At 40.7% G+C, this 18,992-nt stretch overlaps 4 protein-coding genes across 7 annotated transcripts in view; 3 read left to right on the top strand and 1 right to left on the bottom strand.

The window, feature by feature from the left end:
- LOC102215014 (troponin C, skeletal muscle) overlaps positions 1 to 1,087 on the top strand; it is a 9,068-nt gene extending 7,981 nt beyond the window's left edge. Inside the window, exon 6 of the mRNA XM_005744666.2 lies at positions 633 to 1,087. Coding sequence (XP_005744723.1) covers positions 633 to 664 — 32 coding nt within the window. The 3' untranslated portion in view covers positions 665 to 1,087. The remainder of the gene's footprint in view (positions 1 to 632) is intronic.
- Positions 1,088 to 2,423: 1,336 nt separating this feature from the next.
- Positions 2,424 to 5,594, top strand: tnnc2.2 (troponin C2, fast skeletal type, tandem duplicate 2). The gene is made up of 6 exons (XM_005744665.2): positions 2,424 to 2,536; positions 3,397 to 3,448; positions 3,895 to 4,038; positions 4,318 to 4,432; positions 4,582 to 4,718; positions 5,096 to 5,594. Exons 1-6 carry the CDS (start codon positions 2,534 to 2,536, stop codon positions 5,125 to 5,127), a joined length of 483 nt encoding a protein of 160 aa, XP_005744722.1. The 5' UTR covers positions 2,424 to 2,533; the 3' UTR covers positions 5,128 to 5,594.
- A 931-nt stretch (positions 5,595 to 6,525) lies between these two features.
- taf13 (TATA-box binding protein associated factor 13) lies at positions 6,526 to 7,287 on the bottom strand. Its single transcript, XM_005744661.1, has 2 exons — positions 7,200 to 7,287; positions 6,526 to 7,121 (listed from the first exon to the last, which is right to left on the bottom strand). The coding sequence occupies exon 2, from the start codon at positions 7,116 to 7,118 to the stop codon at positions 6,744 to 6,746; it is 375 nt and encodes a 124-aa protein (XP_005744718.1). The 5' UTR covers positions 7,119 to 7,121; positions 7,200 to 7,287; the 3' UTR covers positions 6,526 to 6,743.
- Positions 7,288 to 7,339: 52 nt separating this feature from the next.
- On the top strand, positions 7,340 to 18,548 carry slc35h1 (solute carrier family 35 member H1). 4 transcript variants are annotated; one of them, XM_005744662.2, is made up of 10 exons: positions 7,340 to 7,391; positions 8,434 to 8,641; positions 8,833 to 8,983; positions 9,542 to 9,605; positions 9,722 to 9,794; positions 10,421 to 10,589; positions 11,122 to 11,205; positions 16,319 to 16,494; positions 17,003 to 17,132; positions 17,502 to 18,548. In XM_005744662.2, exons 2-10 carry the CDS (start codon positions 8,531 to 8,533, stop codon positions 17,636 to 17,638), a joined length of 1,095 nt encoding a protein of 364 aa, XP_005744719.1. In that variant the 5' UTR covers positions 7,340 to 7,391; positions 8,434 to 8,530; the 3' UTR covers positions 17,639 to 18,548. The 4 variants fall into 4 exon arrangements, with proteins under 4 accessions (XP_005744719.1, XP_005744720.1, XP_005744721.1 ...); XM_005744663.2 differs by lacking the exon at positions 7,340 to 7,391 and adding an exon at positions 7,398 to 7,772; XM_005744664.2 differs by lacking the exon at positions 7,340 to 7,391 and adding an exon at positions 7,988 to 8,136.
- Positions 18,549 to 18,992: the final 444 nt, after the last annotated feature.

The raw sequence follows: 18,992 nt of genomic DNA, 5'->3' as shown, positions 1-18,992 counted from the left end.
ATATATATAAAAATGAAATTGCATAAATAAATTAGCATACCTAGTATAGAAACATGTCTTGGATAGTAATCGGGGGTCAGAGTGCAGGGTCAACCAAACATTTAAAATTCTAATTCATTCTTGTCTTATACCTTGCTGTGTCGTCAAGATCCTTATTTGTATCATTTTTATTTTAAACATTTCGTACACAATATATATTTTAAATATTGGGGTGGCTGTAGATCAGGAGGTAGACCATCTACTAATCAGAAGATTGGTGGTTTGATCCCTGGCTGCTCCAGTCTGCATGCCAAATGTCCTTGGACAAGATACTAACCCCAGCTTGCTCTCCAACACATCTATTAGAGTGAGAATGTGTGTGAACGTTAGGTAGAACGTACATAAGCATAGAAAGAAATGTTCTTATACAAATGGGTGAATGAGGCATGCTGTATGTTGTGTAAAGGGCTTTGAGTGCTCTCAGAGAGTAGAAACCTTATAAGGATCAGTCCATTTACGTATGGATAGGGTTTCTAGATCCCCAGACAATAAATATAAAAATCTCATTTCTCATGTACAGGCTTTATCTACACTGTGTGGTGGGTTTGACAGGCAGGCCGATTGACTCATTTGGCCTCTGATTCTGTCTCTAGAATTTCTGAAGATGATGGAGAACGTCCAGTAAAGACACCAGCTCTACATTCCTTGGTGATCCGTCCTCAGCGAGAAACTGAAGCACATGTGTGATGGAAATCTGCTCAGAGCAAGCTCTAAATTCTAGGAGCCCGTCCACAAATATGTATAGGATAACTTTCTGAGATTTCAAAATGGATTCAAGACAAACACTGCAACCCACCACGTTTTTCCTTCTCACATGAAACCTGGGAACTTGTTGAGGATGTCTATAAATATCCATCCAAACCTTTTAAGACGAAGGCTCTCTTCCCTGGGTGCCTCCTTATGCCCACTACCCAGCTGTCCCCTTTGGCAGCTGCTGTTGCTCCAGAAATGCTACACCGCCACGCTGGCCCCGCCCTCCACCATCGCACGTCGCATATCTTCTCAACCCTAATCTTTACTTTCTAAATAAACCAACTTCTTCTCCCACTTTTTGGTCATCCTTGTAAATAATTCTGCTGTGCATGTCCAACATGTCTTATATTGTTAGATTTTTGTCTCTTGTGGCCTTTCTGGGACTTTCACATTACCTTTATCTGAATGGCCACATGATTCTCAGATACATGAACCTAGTTAGAGAGATCATTCAGATGACACACCATGCACTCTACAGCCTCCCTAGATTTGACTAAATCTTACTTCTCCAGTCCCAGATTCAAACTAGCCCCCATGCAAACTATAGTTGTATAGATGGTAACTAATATGCTCCTTGTCTTTTTAAACAAAAAAGAAGTCTCATATTTGATAAAATATCTGTTTCAAATAAACCTTTAGTCTTCTCCTAAGCATGTAGCCTGTTCATGAAGTAGTCTTCCAGCACAGAAGTCAATAACCCTCAGATTATAGCCCCAAGCATGAGATGCAAACCCAAGAATCAAAGGCTTGAGCTGGACATTCACAGAGCGGATGAGTTAAATCTCCCCTTGCAACGTGCAGCTCTCCCTCTGGAGTATATAGTCTGCAAGCCCCCACCACCACCACCTCTCAAAAGCACCTCCCACCTCCTTCTCTTCAGGTCTGCTCCTCTTCTCAGTATCCTGTCCTCCCTTCTGGTCTCTTACCTTGGGTCCCTCCCTTGGGAACTGCACACCATATAAGGAGTAGCTGGTTGTGTTTAATAAGTTAAGTAGCAGCAGGGTCTGAAATCTGCCGGCTATTCAGGGCACCTCTAAGGAGGGGTTAGAGGTCTGGTCTCACAGCATTTTCCTCTTGGTTTAAAGTTTCCCATCCAGATTGAATCTCCATCACCACAAAACCCAAAGCTTACTCACTAATCTTTGGCTCCCCCTTGTTGTTTTCTGTTTTGTATTTACAAGGCAAAATAGAAATCAACAGTACACTGACATGCATGCACTGATGTGAGCCAAATTTGTGTTTGTATTTTATTATTTCGAAGGGAGGGTGCCTTTTCTAAGAAGTATGGTGCTTTTAGATTTATCTTATAGAAAATTTCTGTATTTTCAGTTTTCTTTCTCTCTGGTTTTCCAGAGTGAATTCTCTTAAAGTAAGCTGGGTTCCTTCTCATATCCAACATCTGAGGACAATCTCAGTGTGACGCTTTCATGCATTTCCCCCACAAACTTTGAAAATGTATCCTTTACTTCTTTAGCATACTTAAAACCACAACTTCAATAAAGTGGAGCGTTCACCTCGAAAGTGTGATTGGCTTGCCCTGGCCCCAGAACCCTAAAAGTTCAGGATACTAAATCTGGAGGCCTGTGAGAGGCAGGGGGCGGGACCTCCTTGTCCCGTTTAAAGTGTCTCTGAACCATCACTTGATGTCTAGTCTCTCTGTTGGGGTGCACACGGATTGACCACTCCTTTGGGCTTTTCTTTTATCCTTGGATATTTGGGGGGGAAAAGCTAATCCACAAACATGGTAAGACCAATCAGTTGTGCAAATGACCAGTTCAGCTATCGGCTGATTTCATTAGAGAGTGAGCAATAAAGGAATAAAGGCATGTGAATGTGTAAAAATCATTAGCTGAGTTTCTGAGAAGCATATTTCTTTCTGTTGGTGTTGTTCAGATATGTATATGTTGCTTTCCCCTAAAATAGTTGTTTTTTCTTTTTAGTAATTCAGCATTTTTTTCCACGTAGTTTTTTTTTTGTTCTCTGCTGGTTTTGAGTTAAATTGATATGAAATATGCTCAAACTCCTATTTTAGCCAGTTATCTGTTGTAAATAGACTACTTTTAATCCTTGTGGGAAGTTAACAATGGGTGTTGATGGGCAGGATGGGTGTCAGCTGGGAAGGTGCTGATTCTGCTTAGGCAACAAATTCCTCGGGATTGGATGTCTGCAGGCCTTATACAGCGAAGCTAATGTGTTGAGCCTGAAATAGCCAGACTAATTTTCATCAAGCTCAAGAATCCTTTCGAGATGCACCCATGTTATCGTGTGACTTGTGATAGCATGTTTCAGTATCATTATTACAACCATTAATCACTCTGTAAATATTACAGTCACAAGTTTAAAATATCAATCCTGAATCTCTGAACTGTATCATCTCCACTGTGCGTAAAAATACTTTTACGCACAGTGGAGATGATCCGTGTAGTTTAGGGGTGGGGGGGTGGGGGTGGGGGGTAGGTTGTTTAAAACGAATAGAAAATATGATAAAGAATTATTTTGCCACCGTGCTTGGCTAAGACAAGCAAGTTTAACTGGAACAATCAACTAAGCCTAAATGAAACATGTAATGAGTGAAGTGATGCACTGGACACTGCTTTCTTCCAGACTGACGCGCAACAAGAGGCCCGCTCCTACCTGAGCGAGGATATGTTGACTGGTGAGTACAGTACTATTGCTTAGTCTAAATAACGCCATTACAGTAAGCTATGAAATGAAACACGCGTGATACATGTTTTTAATTATACCACCCTTAAATGCAATCACACAATAAGCCAATCAGTTCTACTTCAGATCTTTTTTTTTCTACCAGCAAGAGCTCGTACAGCCTAAAGAGAATGCAGATCCACGGCGTGAAGCCAGATGGAGCAAACTGGTATGAAAGAAAAACCAAGAATAGCACAATGAGAATTATTCACAAAGAAGCGGACCTCGCAGTTTTTCAGTCGATAAAAGCAAACCGGGTGCTATTTTAAAGGATAATAGTGTCCTATCGCAACGATTAATGCTCGGTGAAAAAGAACAATAAAGCAGAAAAGTACCAAACTGAGAAATGAGACCAGCTTGGAACAAACACACGCCTTCATTCAATTCTCGTTTCTCCAGAGTTCAAGGCCGCCTTTGACTTGTTCGACACCGATGGTGGCGGTGATATCAGCACCAAGGAGTTGGGTAACGTGATGAGGATGCTGGGTCAGAACCCGACAAGAGAGGAGCTGGATGAGATCATCGAGGAGGTCGATGAGGACGGTGAGAAACGGGAAATATAGTTTATGCCTGATGGCGACACAGCAGAACAGCTGTGTGTCTTAAGTGTTTTTACACACAGGGACACTTTATGGTAATTCAGTAATTAGAGGTGGTGGTACTTCTAAACACCCCGTCAACATGACATTTTTACTGCACTAACAAATTCTGGGTTGTTCCATTGAACTCCCGGTGTTTCCATGCGTAAAACGGTCAACAAAGTTATTACGACAATGGGTTGATCTGATGCGTATCAATCACGTGGCTCCACTAAACCCTCAGGTAGCGGCACCATCGACTTCGAGGAGTTCTTGGTCATGATGGTGAGACTGATGAAGGAGGACCAGGCCGGAAAGAGCGAGGAAGAGTTGTCAGACTGCTTCCGTGTGTTTGACAAGTAAGCTCGCGCTCACACGGTTTACACTAATCGTTTGTGTGTGTGTGTGTGCGCGCGCGCGCGTGTTTTGTTTTGGGGCTTTTTTGTTGCTATATCACCTTTACTCGATCTTTACATTCACGCACATTTTGTTGTTGTCGTGTGCGCAGGAACGGCGACGGTTACATCGACAGAGAAGAGTTTGCCCTTATCATCCGCAGCACCGGCGAGGCCATCTCAGAGGAGGAGATCGATGAGCTGCTGAAGGAAGGAGACAAGAACAGCGACGGCATGCTGGACTTTGACGGTATGTGTCAAATGAAAATGATGAAGCTGTCAGCTCACTTATTATTGAACCTTGAGGAGTCTCTATGAAGGAGGTAGAGAGTGCATGAGGGGGGAAATCCTGTTTATTAAGAGGCTGCAGCTTTGCTAGAGTACCAATAAGCTGTATCAGTCTTGTTCTATGGCATATCAGGTTTTACAGTCAGACTTTAGGGATCATATTGTTGCCTGCTAGGCTGTGTTGTACAGTTCCTACACTCCTGTCATCATCTTAAAATCAAATTACACCCCGGCTTCCTGCTTGAGCTGAACTACTACCTGTTCCTTTACAGTTTATTCAAGTAAATAAAGAAATGGATGTAAAAAGTAATGCTGTCCAATTTCTCTTTTCTTTATCAGAATTCCTCAAGATGATGGAGAATGTGCAGTAGAACAAGAAAGACTCATGGACATTCCTCCACCCTTCTGTGAACCCCCATTCTGACCCACTCCCTCCTTCTCCCTCTTGTCCACCTGGTTCACTGCCTTTCTTCTCCATCCTTATAGAAGTCCTCAACAGACAGCTAGAGCACCCAGTGGGGGGTCGCTGGCTGGGCAACATCTTTCCCCTGGCTCGCTTGTAAATGCAGACATCCCCTAGATGCCATGCTGACACCCAGCCCTGTAACAGGACAGCAAGGCTGCAACAGGGGTTTTTTTCACTGCACACAGCTTTTGCAGTATGCATGGCATGTCGTGTCATCAGTGACCCCCTCCCCCTCTCTGCTGGTAAAGCTCTGATCTAGATGTATTCTAGATAGACGGGCAGCTTGTTACCTGCTGCTTAGACCAATTAATTCAATCACTTCACTGTATAAAGAAGTAATTTGCTTGAAATAAATGAACTAACACATGCTCACTTGTAGTTGGTCTGTCATATTTATGGTCTGTGTAATAATTTTGTTTTGAGGAATATTAATAAAATCTGTTTCTTTTCCTCTTTTTGTCCGTTTTGTTCCAACCACAGCCAGTTTTGCTTTTAAAATAACCAAAAGCCTCGACTGAGGTCAGAATTATTTGGACATTACGGACAGTCGGAAAACCTCAGTTCATCACACATGTGGGCACAGATGAGGTCGGCATCATGTCTAGTATTCCTGGCTGTGCTGATAAAGTTTAATTGCGGGTTGCAAACTGTCTGCTTTGACAAATATTTATGACACTTTTCTATAAAAAAAAAAATCTGGAACACTCCTATTTTTGAATACCAGCAACTTGCTCCTGAAAACTTGGGACTGGAACACATTTCCCTCTGTGTTTGGGAGATGATGACACCAGCTGGTGTAGTTTCCATCCATCTTCATCCGCTTTATCCGAGGCCAGGTTGCGGGGGCAGCAGCCTAAGTGTAGTTTTACAAGGCAAATTGGCTTCTTTTTTTGGGTTTGTTTTTCACTCGTGCTTGACACAGGATTTCAGCTGCTCAGCAGTTTGTGGCTTAATTTACTGTATTGTGTTTTTTGTTTCATTACCACAGCCTGTCCAGAAGGGGGACATGAAGAGCAACCCTTCTCGTGTAATGTCATTTACACAACCTGAATCTAAAGCCTTTTCTTTAGATACTTCACATACATTTGAGGATTCAATCTGTGGGTTTAAGTTACATACTTATTTTTTCTTTACTTATTCAAAATAAAATCATGCTTAAATTCTTGTGCAGATCCACTCTTCACGTATCAGATTGGTAACACAGCACAATGCTGTGCTTTAAAACAAAGTGTTATGTTTTCTGGTTCTGGTGCTTAAAAAAAAAAAAAAAAAAGTTGTTTGTGCAAAAGAGACGAGGACCTGGTCATTTTAAAACTATTGGCAAGTTGCTTTATTTTACATAACCAAAAAGTCTGAAATCAAGCATATACACTGAAATTCGTTGTTATTGTTATACTGTCTATAAACACACACATGACGCAAACATGCAGTCTGAAGACTGAATGAACTCACGAGCAAACGAACAGTAAATTAAAAGAAACAAAGGTCATGGGAGGAATAACAACCAGTCCCGTTGTGAGTTTAAGAGCCATAATTTGCTTCATCAAAAGCTTTCCGAGCTCTCTTCAGCTCCTCGTTCATGGTCAGCAGATCTTTGACTCTAGCAAACTTCCTGGGATCTTTGCGAATGAGGAAAACGATGTCCTCCACCTGGACGCGACCCTGGCGCCCGATAGACATGGCCTTGTGGGTCATTTCCGTGATAAACTCGATCACCAGATCCTCCAGAATATCCACAGACTCCGTGTAAGGGTTCTGGTCATCTCCAAATCCGTACATCATGCACCGGAGCTCCTTGGAGAAGAGTCTCTTTCTCTTGCCGTAGCCGACATCCACCCCGCCGGAGCCGTCCTCCAACTCTTCGTCGAAGCCTGGCTCGTCCTCCTCCTCCGCCATTTGCTGAAAAACACCCGCAAGCGTTATTCAAACCTCAACATTAGCTGCTCATTGTTAAATACGCGTTAGCATTAACCTTACCTTGTGCTTGTTCACGACTGTCTCACAACAACAGCTTGTTAAGTGCGCCGACTTCCGGTTTTGTTTCCTTGACTGAGGAAGTGGTGGTTTGGAGAGGAAACAGACAGGGCTAGAAATCACAGATACTCCCCCCTTGTGGCCAGTGTTTAAATTTACTCGTGTTATTCGTCAGTATAGCCAACACAGCTGACGGTGAGTTTCTTTTAAAGCACGATCTGTTTGATTGCATCGGAAGCCCAAACTTAATTTCATATCGCCGGGTGTATGCGGGAATCACCGACACGTAGCTTGCTTAGAATGTAAAAAGCTATATTCACGTGTGTTTAAGCTAAGCCAATTTCATTTGGTATTATTTTAGCTAAACCTTAGACCTAGACAAACTATGCACAATGGGCGATGGCAAGTTGGTGGTGTGAGTGGAAACAGGAGCATTGTTCAAGTGGCTGATCGAAGAACAACACCTCACAGCATTCGTGGAAAGAAATGGATCTCGGTGCTTGAACAGAGGGCTCAGATTCTAAGTAAACACTGAGAGCCTGACCGCGGGGGCTCAGCACGTGCTCATTGCCGTGAGTAAGTGACACGTCCCCGTGGATTTTGCTGTGGACTCCTGCCCTGCCAAGTGATGTTCAAAGCTTATCTCAGTCAACCGGATTGAGTATTATAGCTAATTACTGGCCTGATAATGTTAACAAGTCAATATAGATGCTAAATGACAGGCTAATGTTAGCTAAATCATGCTTTTTATTTGTTCTTGTTTCTAATGTCTCTGTAAAGCACTTTGAATCACCTTGTTGTTGAATTGTGCTATACAAATAAACTTGCCTTGCCTAATGAACTATAAGGCAAGTTAACGAAGAAGCCAGTTTGACCTATAAAACGTAGCAGCTATCCAGTGAGCCTTCCTCTCTCAGTCACTGTTGAAGCACTGTTGCTGGTGAGTTCGTCTGCTGGGGCTGTCTGATGTTCCTGTTGGTTAACGGACAGATTTAAAGATTAGCATAACATTGTTACCAGCTGCTTATCCGCTAGCACAACCAGTTAAGAGAATGCTAGTAGCTGATAACGTTTAATTTGAGCTAAAATGAATTTTGCCGTTATGCTAACATTGTATCAAATAGGTTTCGCTTAAATTCTGTCTGAGCGCCTGTTCCACTAACTAGCATTAATATGCACAAACGCAGCCCTGCTCTTACCTTGCTTTTCTTCTCTGCGGTGTTTCTGCTGTAAAAAGGTCTGGTATGGCTGTTCGGGGAGGATGTGGGTTCAGGTCGGAGATGGCCCCTCTGCAGTAGCTGTGTGTTGTGGACAGCTGGTCCTGGCAGTCCCGTATGGCGTGCCCAGTCCAGTTCCTGTGCAGGGGGCTGCGCACTGTTGGATTAGTTCTTCTCTACTATGTCTTCTCTATAGGCATCACATTCTATAACAAATGGCTAATGAAGGTGAGTAAAGAAGCTCATACAGCCTTGTCAGTTTCTTATAACATGCTTGGTTGTATTAAAGGTGATTAATGAAAATGAGCACCTGAGGACGCTCAGCTTTGCTTGTCTGGGGATCTCCTGGATCCTGAGAAAGAGACTTACACTGACTAGTCCACCCTAGATGACCCCAACTGTTTCTCTCTCTTTCTTAGGGCTTCCATTACCCCCTCTTCATGACTTTAGTTCACCTCACCATCATCTTCTGTCTGTCAGCTCTGACACGACAGGCTGTGCAGTGGTGGACAGGGAAACCTCGCGTTACTCTGAGGTGGAAAGAGTACCTCAGAAAAGTAGCACCCACGGGTGAGTTTTATCTTGCGTCTGGAGACTGGTGATTTAGACGGGGGACAGTCGCCTCTTATCGGGTTCACCGATTGACTAAGCTCTGTGGAATGCTTCGTCTAAAGTCCACGTGGAGAGAATAAATACGACAACCCCGACCAGAATGATGAAGATATCTAAAAGCAAGTGCATTAAATGAACCGTTCCAAACCAGTTTTGCCTCATTTAAACTAAAATTCTGCACAAACTTAAGTTGTCATAAGATTAGTTTAAAAGAGTCAGAAGGAAAAAGTGAATCAAAGACTAAGAAAAGCAAAAATCCAAAGAAATTAAATCAAAAGTAATTAATATTTTGTTCTGTTTTACTTTATGCACTAAAACGACATCAAGGTGATTTTAATATGTGGGATTGATTATATACATACTTGTTGTTGTTGTTGTTGTTGTTGTTGTTGTTGTTTTTTGTTTTTTAGTATTTGTGCTCTAAATGCGTTTAGTCACTCTAAATGCACTGAAATGAGTGGTTTTAAAATGAACCTGTCATCCTGTACTCCTAAGTTCTGTCCTTCTTACCTGCAGCCATCGCAACAGCGCTGGATATTGGACTTTCCAATTGGAGCTTCCTCTTCATCACCATTAGCCTGTAAGTTTGTGGTTTGGACATTTTTATTAGAAGTTCATATGTGTCAGTATTTTATCTTAACCAGTCATTGTATTGTTCTTTACATATTCTACGACTTTTATTTTGTGTCATTCAAGGTATACCATGACCAAGTCCTCAGCAGTGCTTTTTATCCTGTTTTTCTCTCTGGTCTTTAAACTGGAGGAGCCGGTGAGTGTACCGATCACATGACACTGACAGCAGTGCTAGCACTGCAGTTTTGTCTTCACTTTAATGTCACACAGACACAACTGGAGAATTAAGCATGCTTCTTATACAAAATGATGCAAGAGGCAATTCTTTTAGTCTGTTTCCTCGATTGTGGTGCAATGCACAAAGCAGACATCCAGCAACGTTCACAAAGTGCACCGTGGCTGTAGCAGAACATGAGAACTTTCTAATCTGAAAAAAGTCCTGCACCTGCACAAATTTATAACCGGTTCGGTTATAAATTTGCCAATTTTTCTTAATGGTGTCATAGCTTAAAGATTTAATTCTGTCCACCTTTAGCACCAAATCACAACAGTCAGTCACAGCGCTTTGAGGCGTTTGAGCTCTCACTGTGGTATTGTATCACTTCCTGTTACAGAGCACAGTGGTGTTTTTGTGCAGCTTGATGGGGGTTTCATCACATGAGCAGTAATGAGCAATCATTACCTCTCGTCTACTCTCTCCTCTAGCTTGTGCTTTGTTCTGTTCTTCTTTTACCTGTTATCCTCTACTTTCTTCTTCTGTTTCCTGTGCAATTTTAACTTGAAACTGCTGCGTGTCGTTGTCTTTTCTCCCTTTTAATCCAGAACCCGTTTCTGATCCTGGTGGTCCTGTTGATCTCCTGCGGTCTCTTTATGTTTACCTTTGAGTCGACCCAGTTTAATCTGGAAGGCTTTATTCTGGTGCTCCTAGCATCCTTCATAGGGGGGATTCGATGGACCCTCACTCAGGTCCTCATGCAGAAAGCAGAGCTGGGTAAGTGTTCAGCCACTGTGGAGTGACAGCTTCCAAAGAGGTTAAAAAGCCTATAACCTGGATCTACACCAATGAATTTTGGGCTGTGGCTTTCATCAGATATACAGTAAAACATGATACACACGCCATTTCAAAGAGGATTGGTGTGAAATACAAAAAAAAAAAAAGGAAAACAACTATCATAGAGACCTAAAATATCTTGTTATGTGGTTTCAACCTAGCTGTTATCCTTGAATGGTCTACAACAAGTTAACAAGATCCACCAGTGATGACTCTAATGCAGGTTTTGACACAACATTAACAGCAGGTGAAGTGGGGTTGTTGCTTCCCACTGTCTTTCCTCTGAGTTTATACAGCAACATCTATCCATAAGTATTTACAAAGTAAACACATTGAAGCCCAACATCAGTAACTTTTAACTATATGCCAGGCTTGTAAAGCACTGATTTTAAAACTCTGCTATGATTTGAGGTTTCCCAGCTGGGACACAGTTCCCTGCATTTTTCATCTTTTTCATGTCGCACTGTTTTAGGCCTTCAAAACCCAATAGATGCCATGTACCACCTCCAACCTCTCATGTTCCTTGGGCTCTTTCCTCTCTTCCTGTTTAATGAAGGTGAGTATAGACATAAGTTCATTGTCTTTCATGTTTTGTCGCTGCATTAAATTAAGCTCTGTAGCCCCTAATTTTATTTTTTTTTTACTTTTTATTTTGTACTTTTTCCAAATTTATAGTACATGCAAACAAAAATATGAAAAAAGAAACAAACTAAAAGGAATAAAGGACACCTAATCTGTGGAAGAGGGGGAAAAAAAAACCCAAAAACAAGGAGGAGAGGTCCCTGCCTTATGGGGCTGAGTGAGTCTTATAGGATATCCATTTTGTCCACTGTTTTTGGTGTTTGTCAGATTTCAGTCTCAAGGTGTAGGTCATTTTCTCCATTATATATATGTCCTCGATTACATCAGCCCATTCTTCCAATTTTAAAGGGTCACTTTTCAGCTAGTTTTTTGTTATTACCTTTTTGCTTGACGACAACATAATTTTAAACAAGTAACGGTCCTCCTTATTTTTTTCCCTTTTTCCAAAATACTCGTGCCTTACACGGCACGTCATACCCCAGCACTTTCTTCATTGTTACTGCAATGCTTTCCCAGTAAGGTTTGATATCTTTACACTTCCAAAACACATGAGAATGATTGGTGTCCCAGTCTCCACATAATCTCCAGCATCGTTGGGGTGTTTTCAGCTGCTTGCTTGAGTAATAAAGAACCTAATCACATTTTTCCAGCCATATTCTCTCCATCGTCTAGAGCTGGTGGAATTATGCTGTGTGATACATACGGATCGCCAGTCATCCTCTGACAACTCAAGATGTAATTCAGATTCCTGCTTTTGTTTGATATATAATGTTTCATTCCTATTCAAATTTTGCAGACCATTATATAATTTCGATAAAATTCTTGGAGGATTTTTATATGCACCTGTTATTATTTCTATTATATGGCTTCCTTCTCTCAAGAACTTCTTCCTAATTTGTAAAAATGTCTTAATTGAAAATACCTAAATAAATCTGATTTATCCAGTCCAAACTGTCTCTGTAGATTCTCAAAGGATTTTAATGTTTTCCCATCTATTAATGTGCACATTGCTGTAATTCCTTTATTGACCCATCTTAAAAATGTACTATCCCATTGTCCACTTTGGAATTTTCGAGAATATGCAGGCCAAATCAGCAATTTACAGTCTTCTATAATTCTATATTTCTTCACTATAATCCACCAGAGTTTAATAGTGAATTCAGTAATGAGATTTGTGTTCGTAGACTGGATAGTTTCTCCTCCCAATCTTGCTTGTGGATGACATGATGAGCAATAATTTATCTCCATATGCTTCCATTTTGAGGTGTAATCCGGTGAACACCAGTAAACAATATTCCTTGAAATTCGGGAGGGCAAGTCCTCCTTTTTCTTTTCTTAATTGGAGTATTTTAAATCTTATTCTTGGCTTTGTCCCTTTCCAAATAAATCTACTAACTAATTTATCCCATCTACCAAATTGTGCATCAGGTATATGGACTGGCAATGAAGTGAATAGATACAGTAGTCGAGGAAGCTCATTCATTCTTATTACCTCTATTCTTGAGCTAAGGTCCATGACAAGTGGAGCCCATTTAATCAAATCTTTTTGGATTGTATTACTAATCTTTACATAATTTGCCTCGTATAGTGTACTTATTTTGCTAGTTAGATAGACACTTAAATATTTGATCTTATTTGAGTCCCATTTTAATTTATATTCGTTTTGAATTGAATCTTTGGGGAAATAATTCAGACAAAGTACTTGAGTCTTTCCTTGTGTCCGGCAGCCTCGCCTCTGTCAGTGCGCCCCAGGGCAGCTGTGGCTACAATGTAGCTTGCTATCGCCAGTGTGTGAATGTGTGAATGACTGAATGTAGTGTAAAGCGCTTTGGGGTCCTTAATGACTAGAAAAGCGCTATACAAATGCAGGCCATTTACGATATTTAGTTTATACCCTGAATTTTTGCCAAAATATTTTAATGCTTTAATCAATCGAGGAAAGGTCGTGTCAGGATCCTGTAGGTATATAATTATATCATCAGCAAAGAGACCTATTCGTTGTTCAATTTTAGAAACTAAAACCCCTTTTTAAGTCTGCACTTTGCCGTATATACTGAGCCTGTCAGGGACCAAGCAGTAAAGCATAAAGGACACAGGTGGTTTTAATTCAAAAAAGGGGTTTTATTGACCCAAAAATATGAAAATATATTTAACAAAGCCAAAACTTAAACAGGCAGACCAATAAAAGAGGTCAACTCAATAGACTAAACTCAAGATAATAATTACCAAAACCTCAAACATATGATAAACTGACCTGCTGAAACGACACACGGGGGAACTTAAATACTGGTTTTGCTAAACCAAATGACACACACGGGGAAAACAAAATGGCTGCCATATAAGCAACTAATACAAAACAATTAAACAAACATGAAACACCCCCCAGGCAATCAAGCATGTGGTGCAATCCAATTAGGCTGTCAGTGGTACTTCAGGTCTCCCAGCCCTTTGTCACACCTTTTGCCAGACAGGAGGAGAAGCCAACCCCCAGGTAACTCAAACAAAGAAAGATGTATTAATATAACATAAAACAGAACTTTGACCTTGCAAGGTTAATATGTGCACGCCATATAAACATGGGAAGGTGTGATGGAAAAATACATACATTTAATAAAGAAACAGCATTGAACAATAAGTAGAATATTTTACAGTAGCGACTGTAAATTAAACTAAGGTGAATCAACTAGTGGTGAGGTGTGGAGCTTACCATGTGTGGCATGCCATCACAGAGCCAAAGGCTCGATATACAGAGCAAAAAGGGCTGGATTCAGCAACCTTGCCTGGTTCCTCTGAAGAGCTCAAAACTGTCTGTCAGGTCCCCTCTAGCCTGTGGTACAAGGATTGTATACACTCGATGAAGATACTGTTAAAGCCCATTCTTTTCAAAACAGCAAAAATAAATATCCAAGAGACTCTATCAAAGGCCTTTTCAGCATCTAAGCTCACTAAGGCTGTTGGGATTTTCTCTTTATTAACTCCGTTAATTATATGCAAAGTGCGTCGTATATTATCTAGTGTCTGTCGCTCCTTAATCCTGTCTGGTCTTCATCCACCAGATCTGGGAGAAACGGCTCTAAGCGTCTTGTGATTATGGATGTAAATAATTTATAATCCACATTTAAGATAGAGATTGGGTGATAAGAGTCACAGTTTTTCCTGTTTTTACCTTCTTTTGGTAAGACTGATATAATGGCCTCTTTCCAAGAGGGTGGAATTTTAGCGTGTTTTAATGTCCAGTTAAAAGAATCTCAAAATAGGAGCCAAGTCCTCTTTAAAGGTCTTATACCACTCATTGGGATACCCATCACTCCCTGGACTTTTATTAGATTTCAATCTCCTTATTGCCTTATCCAGTTCTTCCTTAGTGATTGGTTTAGTTAAAAATTCATTTTGAGTTGTCCCAATAGAAGGAAGGTCTAACTGAGCCAAGTACTCTTCAATTTCTTGTCCGTTTTTCTGGTCGGGTTGATTATACGATGTTTTATAGTATTTTTGAAAGGCTTTTTTTTATTTATTTTTTTTATCTGTGTTGGTTCATATAGTAGTTCCTTGGTGTTTGGATCTCTAATCTTATTAACTGCATTACTTATTTGTATTGATTTTAACCGTTTAGCCAGTATTTTGGTTGCTTTGGAACCAGATTCATAAAATGTTTGTTTTGTGAATCTCAGTTTCTTTTCTATTTCCTCCATAGGCAGATCGCTTAGTTGTTTTCTTACATCTTTAATGCTTTCAGCCAAGTCGGCACTCAAATCTGTGTGCTGTGTTTTTTCCTAAATCCCTTAATCGTTGTTCTAATTTGAATTGTGTGAGCTTTTGTAGCCCCTAATTATGGCATTTCAAGTCTTTTGAAAACCTTTACAGACCCCACTGTGCAGCGTGATGGTCATAAGAAAGTGATTATGTGTCAACACGGTGCCTATTCTGACACCCACACCTCATTTACATGTAAATAGGCAATAGCTCACATGTGTAATAGATTAGCAGTAGTTTCTCAGGGGTTCAGCTCAGCTGCAGAAAGTGGAGGATTATCAAAGCCCTGTAGCAGGTGCTTGATTAATGGGCACCCACAGTGTTTCTTTTCCTTCTGCTACTGGACTCTGGCAGGCCCAAGAACCAAAGTGTGAAAAGTTGTGAAATTTAAAACACAGCCCTGATTGGTTTCAGCACAATACAACGTGTTGAAATTGCAAATAAGCTCTAGCACCCTACGAGCTCTTCTCATTTCTCTGCTTTGGGCTCCCTTGTAACGTCTCTCCTCTGTACTCCCACCTGTACATCAGTTGCAGTCCAGAGTCTTGAAGTCCGTCTCAATTCCTAAAACGTATGACATAATAAACAAAGGCAGAGATCCATGCGTCACATTGTGCCACACCGTGAATTAAAAGCAAAAAACTGGTCCAGTAATGTAGCCACAGTTCTTTTCACCGACACTGCTTTAAAGGCTGCAAGAATCTCGCATTTTGTTAAACTCCTGTTGCCTCGTCTTCTCTCTCCTCGCGGTTCATCCTGGCCTGGCAGATCAGAGATGACATGGGAGTGAGACGATGGGCACAGGAACAAGAACAAACAAGTGTGTGGGACAAGTATGCATTTGTGGACGTTGGAGTGGAAGGGGATTGTTTGAGGTGTGGTCCAGCTGCCTTCACTTCAGATAAATGATATCCCAAATTCTTTATAATTTATGAAATGGAATTTACGAGAAGTGGTCTCACTGTTCTTAAGGGCAGCCTTACTGAGTGGACTCACATGAGCACATCAGTCCAGATGTAGCTCAGTGACAGAGGGCCTCTGCTTTTGTGCCACAGTCAAGCACGTAACATTGCACACCAGAGCTGTAATCTACAAATAAAACACTGCTGATTCAAGCAGAAGTGGCAGTGTGGTTCACCACACGCCTCTCATTAGAAGAACAAAAAGGAACTCCTTTATAAAATCTCTACAAGATATTGGACTTTCAAAAGACATGAGTGGGCAAGCCCTATAAGCAGTCCGTGGAAAACTATTGTAACTGCATAATTGCCGATCTACCTGGAGTGCTGCCACTCCTAAAAAATCTGTCCTGATTCTTTCCTCTGTGCCTGCAGGGCTGAGCCTCAGCACCTCAGAGAAGTTATTCCGGGTGACGGAGCTCTCGCCTCTCCTGTATTCCCTCTTCACATTAAGCATTGGCGGCTTGCTGGCCTTTGGTTTGGGCTTCTCTGAGTTCCTGCTGGTCTCCCGAACCTCCAGCCTCACCTTATCCATATCAGGGATCTTTAAGGTAATTACTTACTTTCTGTGTTGTCAGCATCTTTTTTTTCACCTCCAGCTGGTGGATGGCTGCCACTAGAAGTGCCTTGAGGTGACTGCTGTTGTGAATTGGTGCTATATCAGTAGAATTGAATTAGATTGGTGAAGCCAAAGAAAATCTGTCCGCAATACCAGAGCCATAGCTGAGTTTAATATGGGAGGTTGCGGTTCTTTTGGTGCTTACTCTGAGCTACTAAAGCAGTTATGTGTAATCTTTGTGGATGTTCTGACAGATCAGAGGGTTCACTAGGGCTTTGGATGTAAGCATATAACATCTTTATTATGAAAATCAACTTTATTGACTAAGTATGTCTACACATACATTGTTTTGTTTTTTGATCTCAGTGTACTTACATGTAAATATGTTCTAAAAATGTTATGTAATAAATAAGGGATTGTTACTGTGTTACATGTGGACTTGGGTTTTTTCAGAGCTGTCTAATGAAGTCTTCTCTGTTCCTTGTGTTGATTTCCTGCAGGAAGTATGCACTCTGCTTTTAGCCGCTTTTCTGATGGGAGACAAAATGAGTATGCTCAACTGGCTGGGATTCGCTGTGTGTCTGTGTGGTATTTCATTACACGTGGGACTCAAGACATATTATACTAAAAGTAAGTTTTATTTATGTTTTCACCATATTTACTGCTCTACATCCTAAAAACATAAAAATACTCAAAGCATTTTTTTTAATGGCATATAATATATTTTTATTTTCTACACAAAAACCATTGGTAAGCTCCCTTTTAGTAAAATCCAGGGATTTTGAATATGTAAATTTTTTTTGTTGTAAGTTACGTTTGAGAATGTGCCCTTGTTCACCGAACAGTCTGTTCTCCGATTTCTAGTTTACATATCACATTTTCTACATGTAATGTCACAGTTTTCTTCAGAATCTTTAACAAGGAAAGAAAGGAAAGGAGGAAGGAGACTTTGCAGGGTGGTGACCATGCTGATGGTGTAAATTTTCTATCTTCCATCAGATAAGGGTCCTTCTTTAAGGCAGCTCAAGAGTAAGAGCCCAGAACTTGAGCTGCCGTTACTGCAGCGAAATGGGAATGAAAGTAAGGACTCGGCTACTGATGAATGTGATGATGAAGAAGAGATCACTCTACACTGACAGGACTTGGACACAGTCTCCATGCTGCACATTCCTTCCCTACTCTTTTGTTAGATGGTTTGAACAGTGATGTCAGAGAAGTGTTTCCAGGTGTGGGACTCTTGTTTTTTTGGGGGGGTTTTTGTTTTTTTTGTCCCCACCACAAGTCACAGTCTGGCTCAGGGCCTCCTTATGGACTCTATATTTACATAGTACTTTAAACGTGGCACAGCTGATAACATTTTACCTTCAAAATGTAGCAGATGCATGCATGCATTAACAAAGAATATGTGGAGAGCAAAGGAGTAAACTCCAGCTTTAACAGGATACTTTGGCACCTCGAGTCTGGTGGATCAGTTCTCTGTCAGCTCTGCAGTATTAACATATCGTTTCATATATTTGACAAATTATTATGGATAACTTATTTCATGGACAAATGCTGACGAGGCAGAGTTTGCACTCTGCCTCGTTACTTTTTAGTAACAGTTAACTGCCATCAAATTTTTTTTTCCCCCAATCCCAAACTCAGAGATAATCAGATTCATTTTGCATTGACTGAATCAGCTGTTTAATGGATGACGGCCTCTGTATGTCAGAAATTTCAATAATCATAAAGTACTAAACATTACAAAGACACAAGTCAGCTTTTACAGAGCTCAGATTGATGTCAGGACTTTTGCCTAAAATTCTAACTTTGCTAATGGAGTTAAAATATTCATTGATTGCATATTTTAATTTGTAGAGTTGAAGAGTGTTTATTGAATTGGACAATAATTGTCTACAGCCTTTTTGAGTCATAATTTGAGATGTCATGAATAGTGAAACTGATCTTTAATGTGCCTTATAAGCAGATGGAAGGAACAATTTTAATAACTGATGCTGACTTCGTTAGAGTTTAAAGCCATTTCTAAATGTTTGTTTTTTTTGTCATGATTTTCTTTAAATGCAGTGTTGTTTGAGTGTTATTTCAGAAAATAAACAAAAAATTTGTTTTCATTATTTTTGATATTCCAGAGGTTTCTGTTAACGATCATGGAGATGTTTGCTCATCCCAGATTTACACTGTTGTAGGATTAATCCAAACCAGAGGCATAAAGGCGTGCTGTGTGTGGTCACAGAAAAACTGAGTCATTCATTAGATGATGTGACCTGTGCACCACCTTAATCTCAACTTCATGGAGCCTGACCCCAGACTATGCAAGGTTACAGAGGCAAGACATGGAAATACCCTAAAGCCAAGGAGATGGGACAAAATTAGTGAATTGGTGCTATTTCAGAGGCAGTTAGTGCACAATCACAAACTCTATGTCAGTACTTACTATGGACCTAATTGTACACTCACAAGTTACGAGTCCATGCTCATTGCAGTGCATCT

This window comes from Pundamilia nyererei, unplaced genomic scaffold, assembly GCF_000239375.1.
Source record: "Pundamilia nyererei isolate P.nyererei 1_Seehausen unplaced genomic scaffold, PunNye1.0 scaffold00147, whole genome shotgun sequence".
NCBI classification, from domain to species: Eukaryota; Metazoa; Chordata; class Actinopteri; order Cichliformes; family Cichlidae; genus Pundamilia; species Pundamilia nyererei.
Note: the sequence above shows the minus strand (reverse complement) of the source record. Positions and strands in the feature narration are given on the sequence as shown.

Coding starts and splice junctions, on each gene's coding strand:
- tnnc2.2 (XM_005744665.2), top strand. Junction 3,449..3,894: donor GAGCGAGGATATGTTGACTG/GTGAGTACAGTA, acceptor TCGTTTCTCCAG/AGTTCAAGGCCGCCTTTGAC. Junction 4,039..4,317: donor CGAGGAGGTCGATGAGGACG/GTGAGAAACGGG, acceptor CTAAACCCTCAG/GTAGCGGCACCATCGACTTC.
- taf13 (XM_005744661.1), bottom strand. CDS start 7,118: ATGGCGGAGGAGGAGGACGAGCCAGGCTTCGACGAAGAGTTGGAGGAC.
- slc35h1 (XM_005744662.2), top strand. CDS start 8,531: ATGGCGTGCCCAGTCCAGTTCCTGTGCAGGGGGCTGCGCACTGTTGGA. Junction 16,495..17,002: donor CCATATCAGGGATCTTTAAG/GTAATTACTTAC, acceptor GATTTCCTGCAG/GAAGTATGCACTCTGCTTTT. Junction 17,133..17,501: donor CAAGACATATTATACTAAAA/GTAAGTTTTATT, acceptor ATCTTCCATCAG/ATAAGGGTCCTTCTTTAAGG.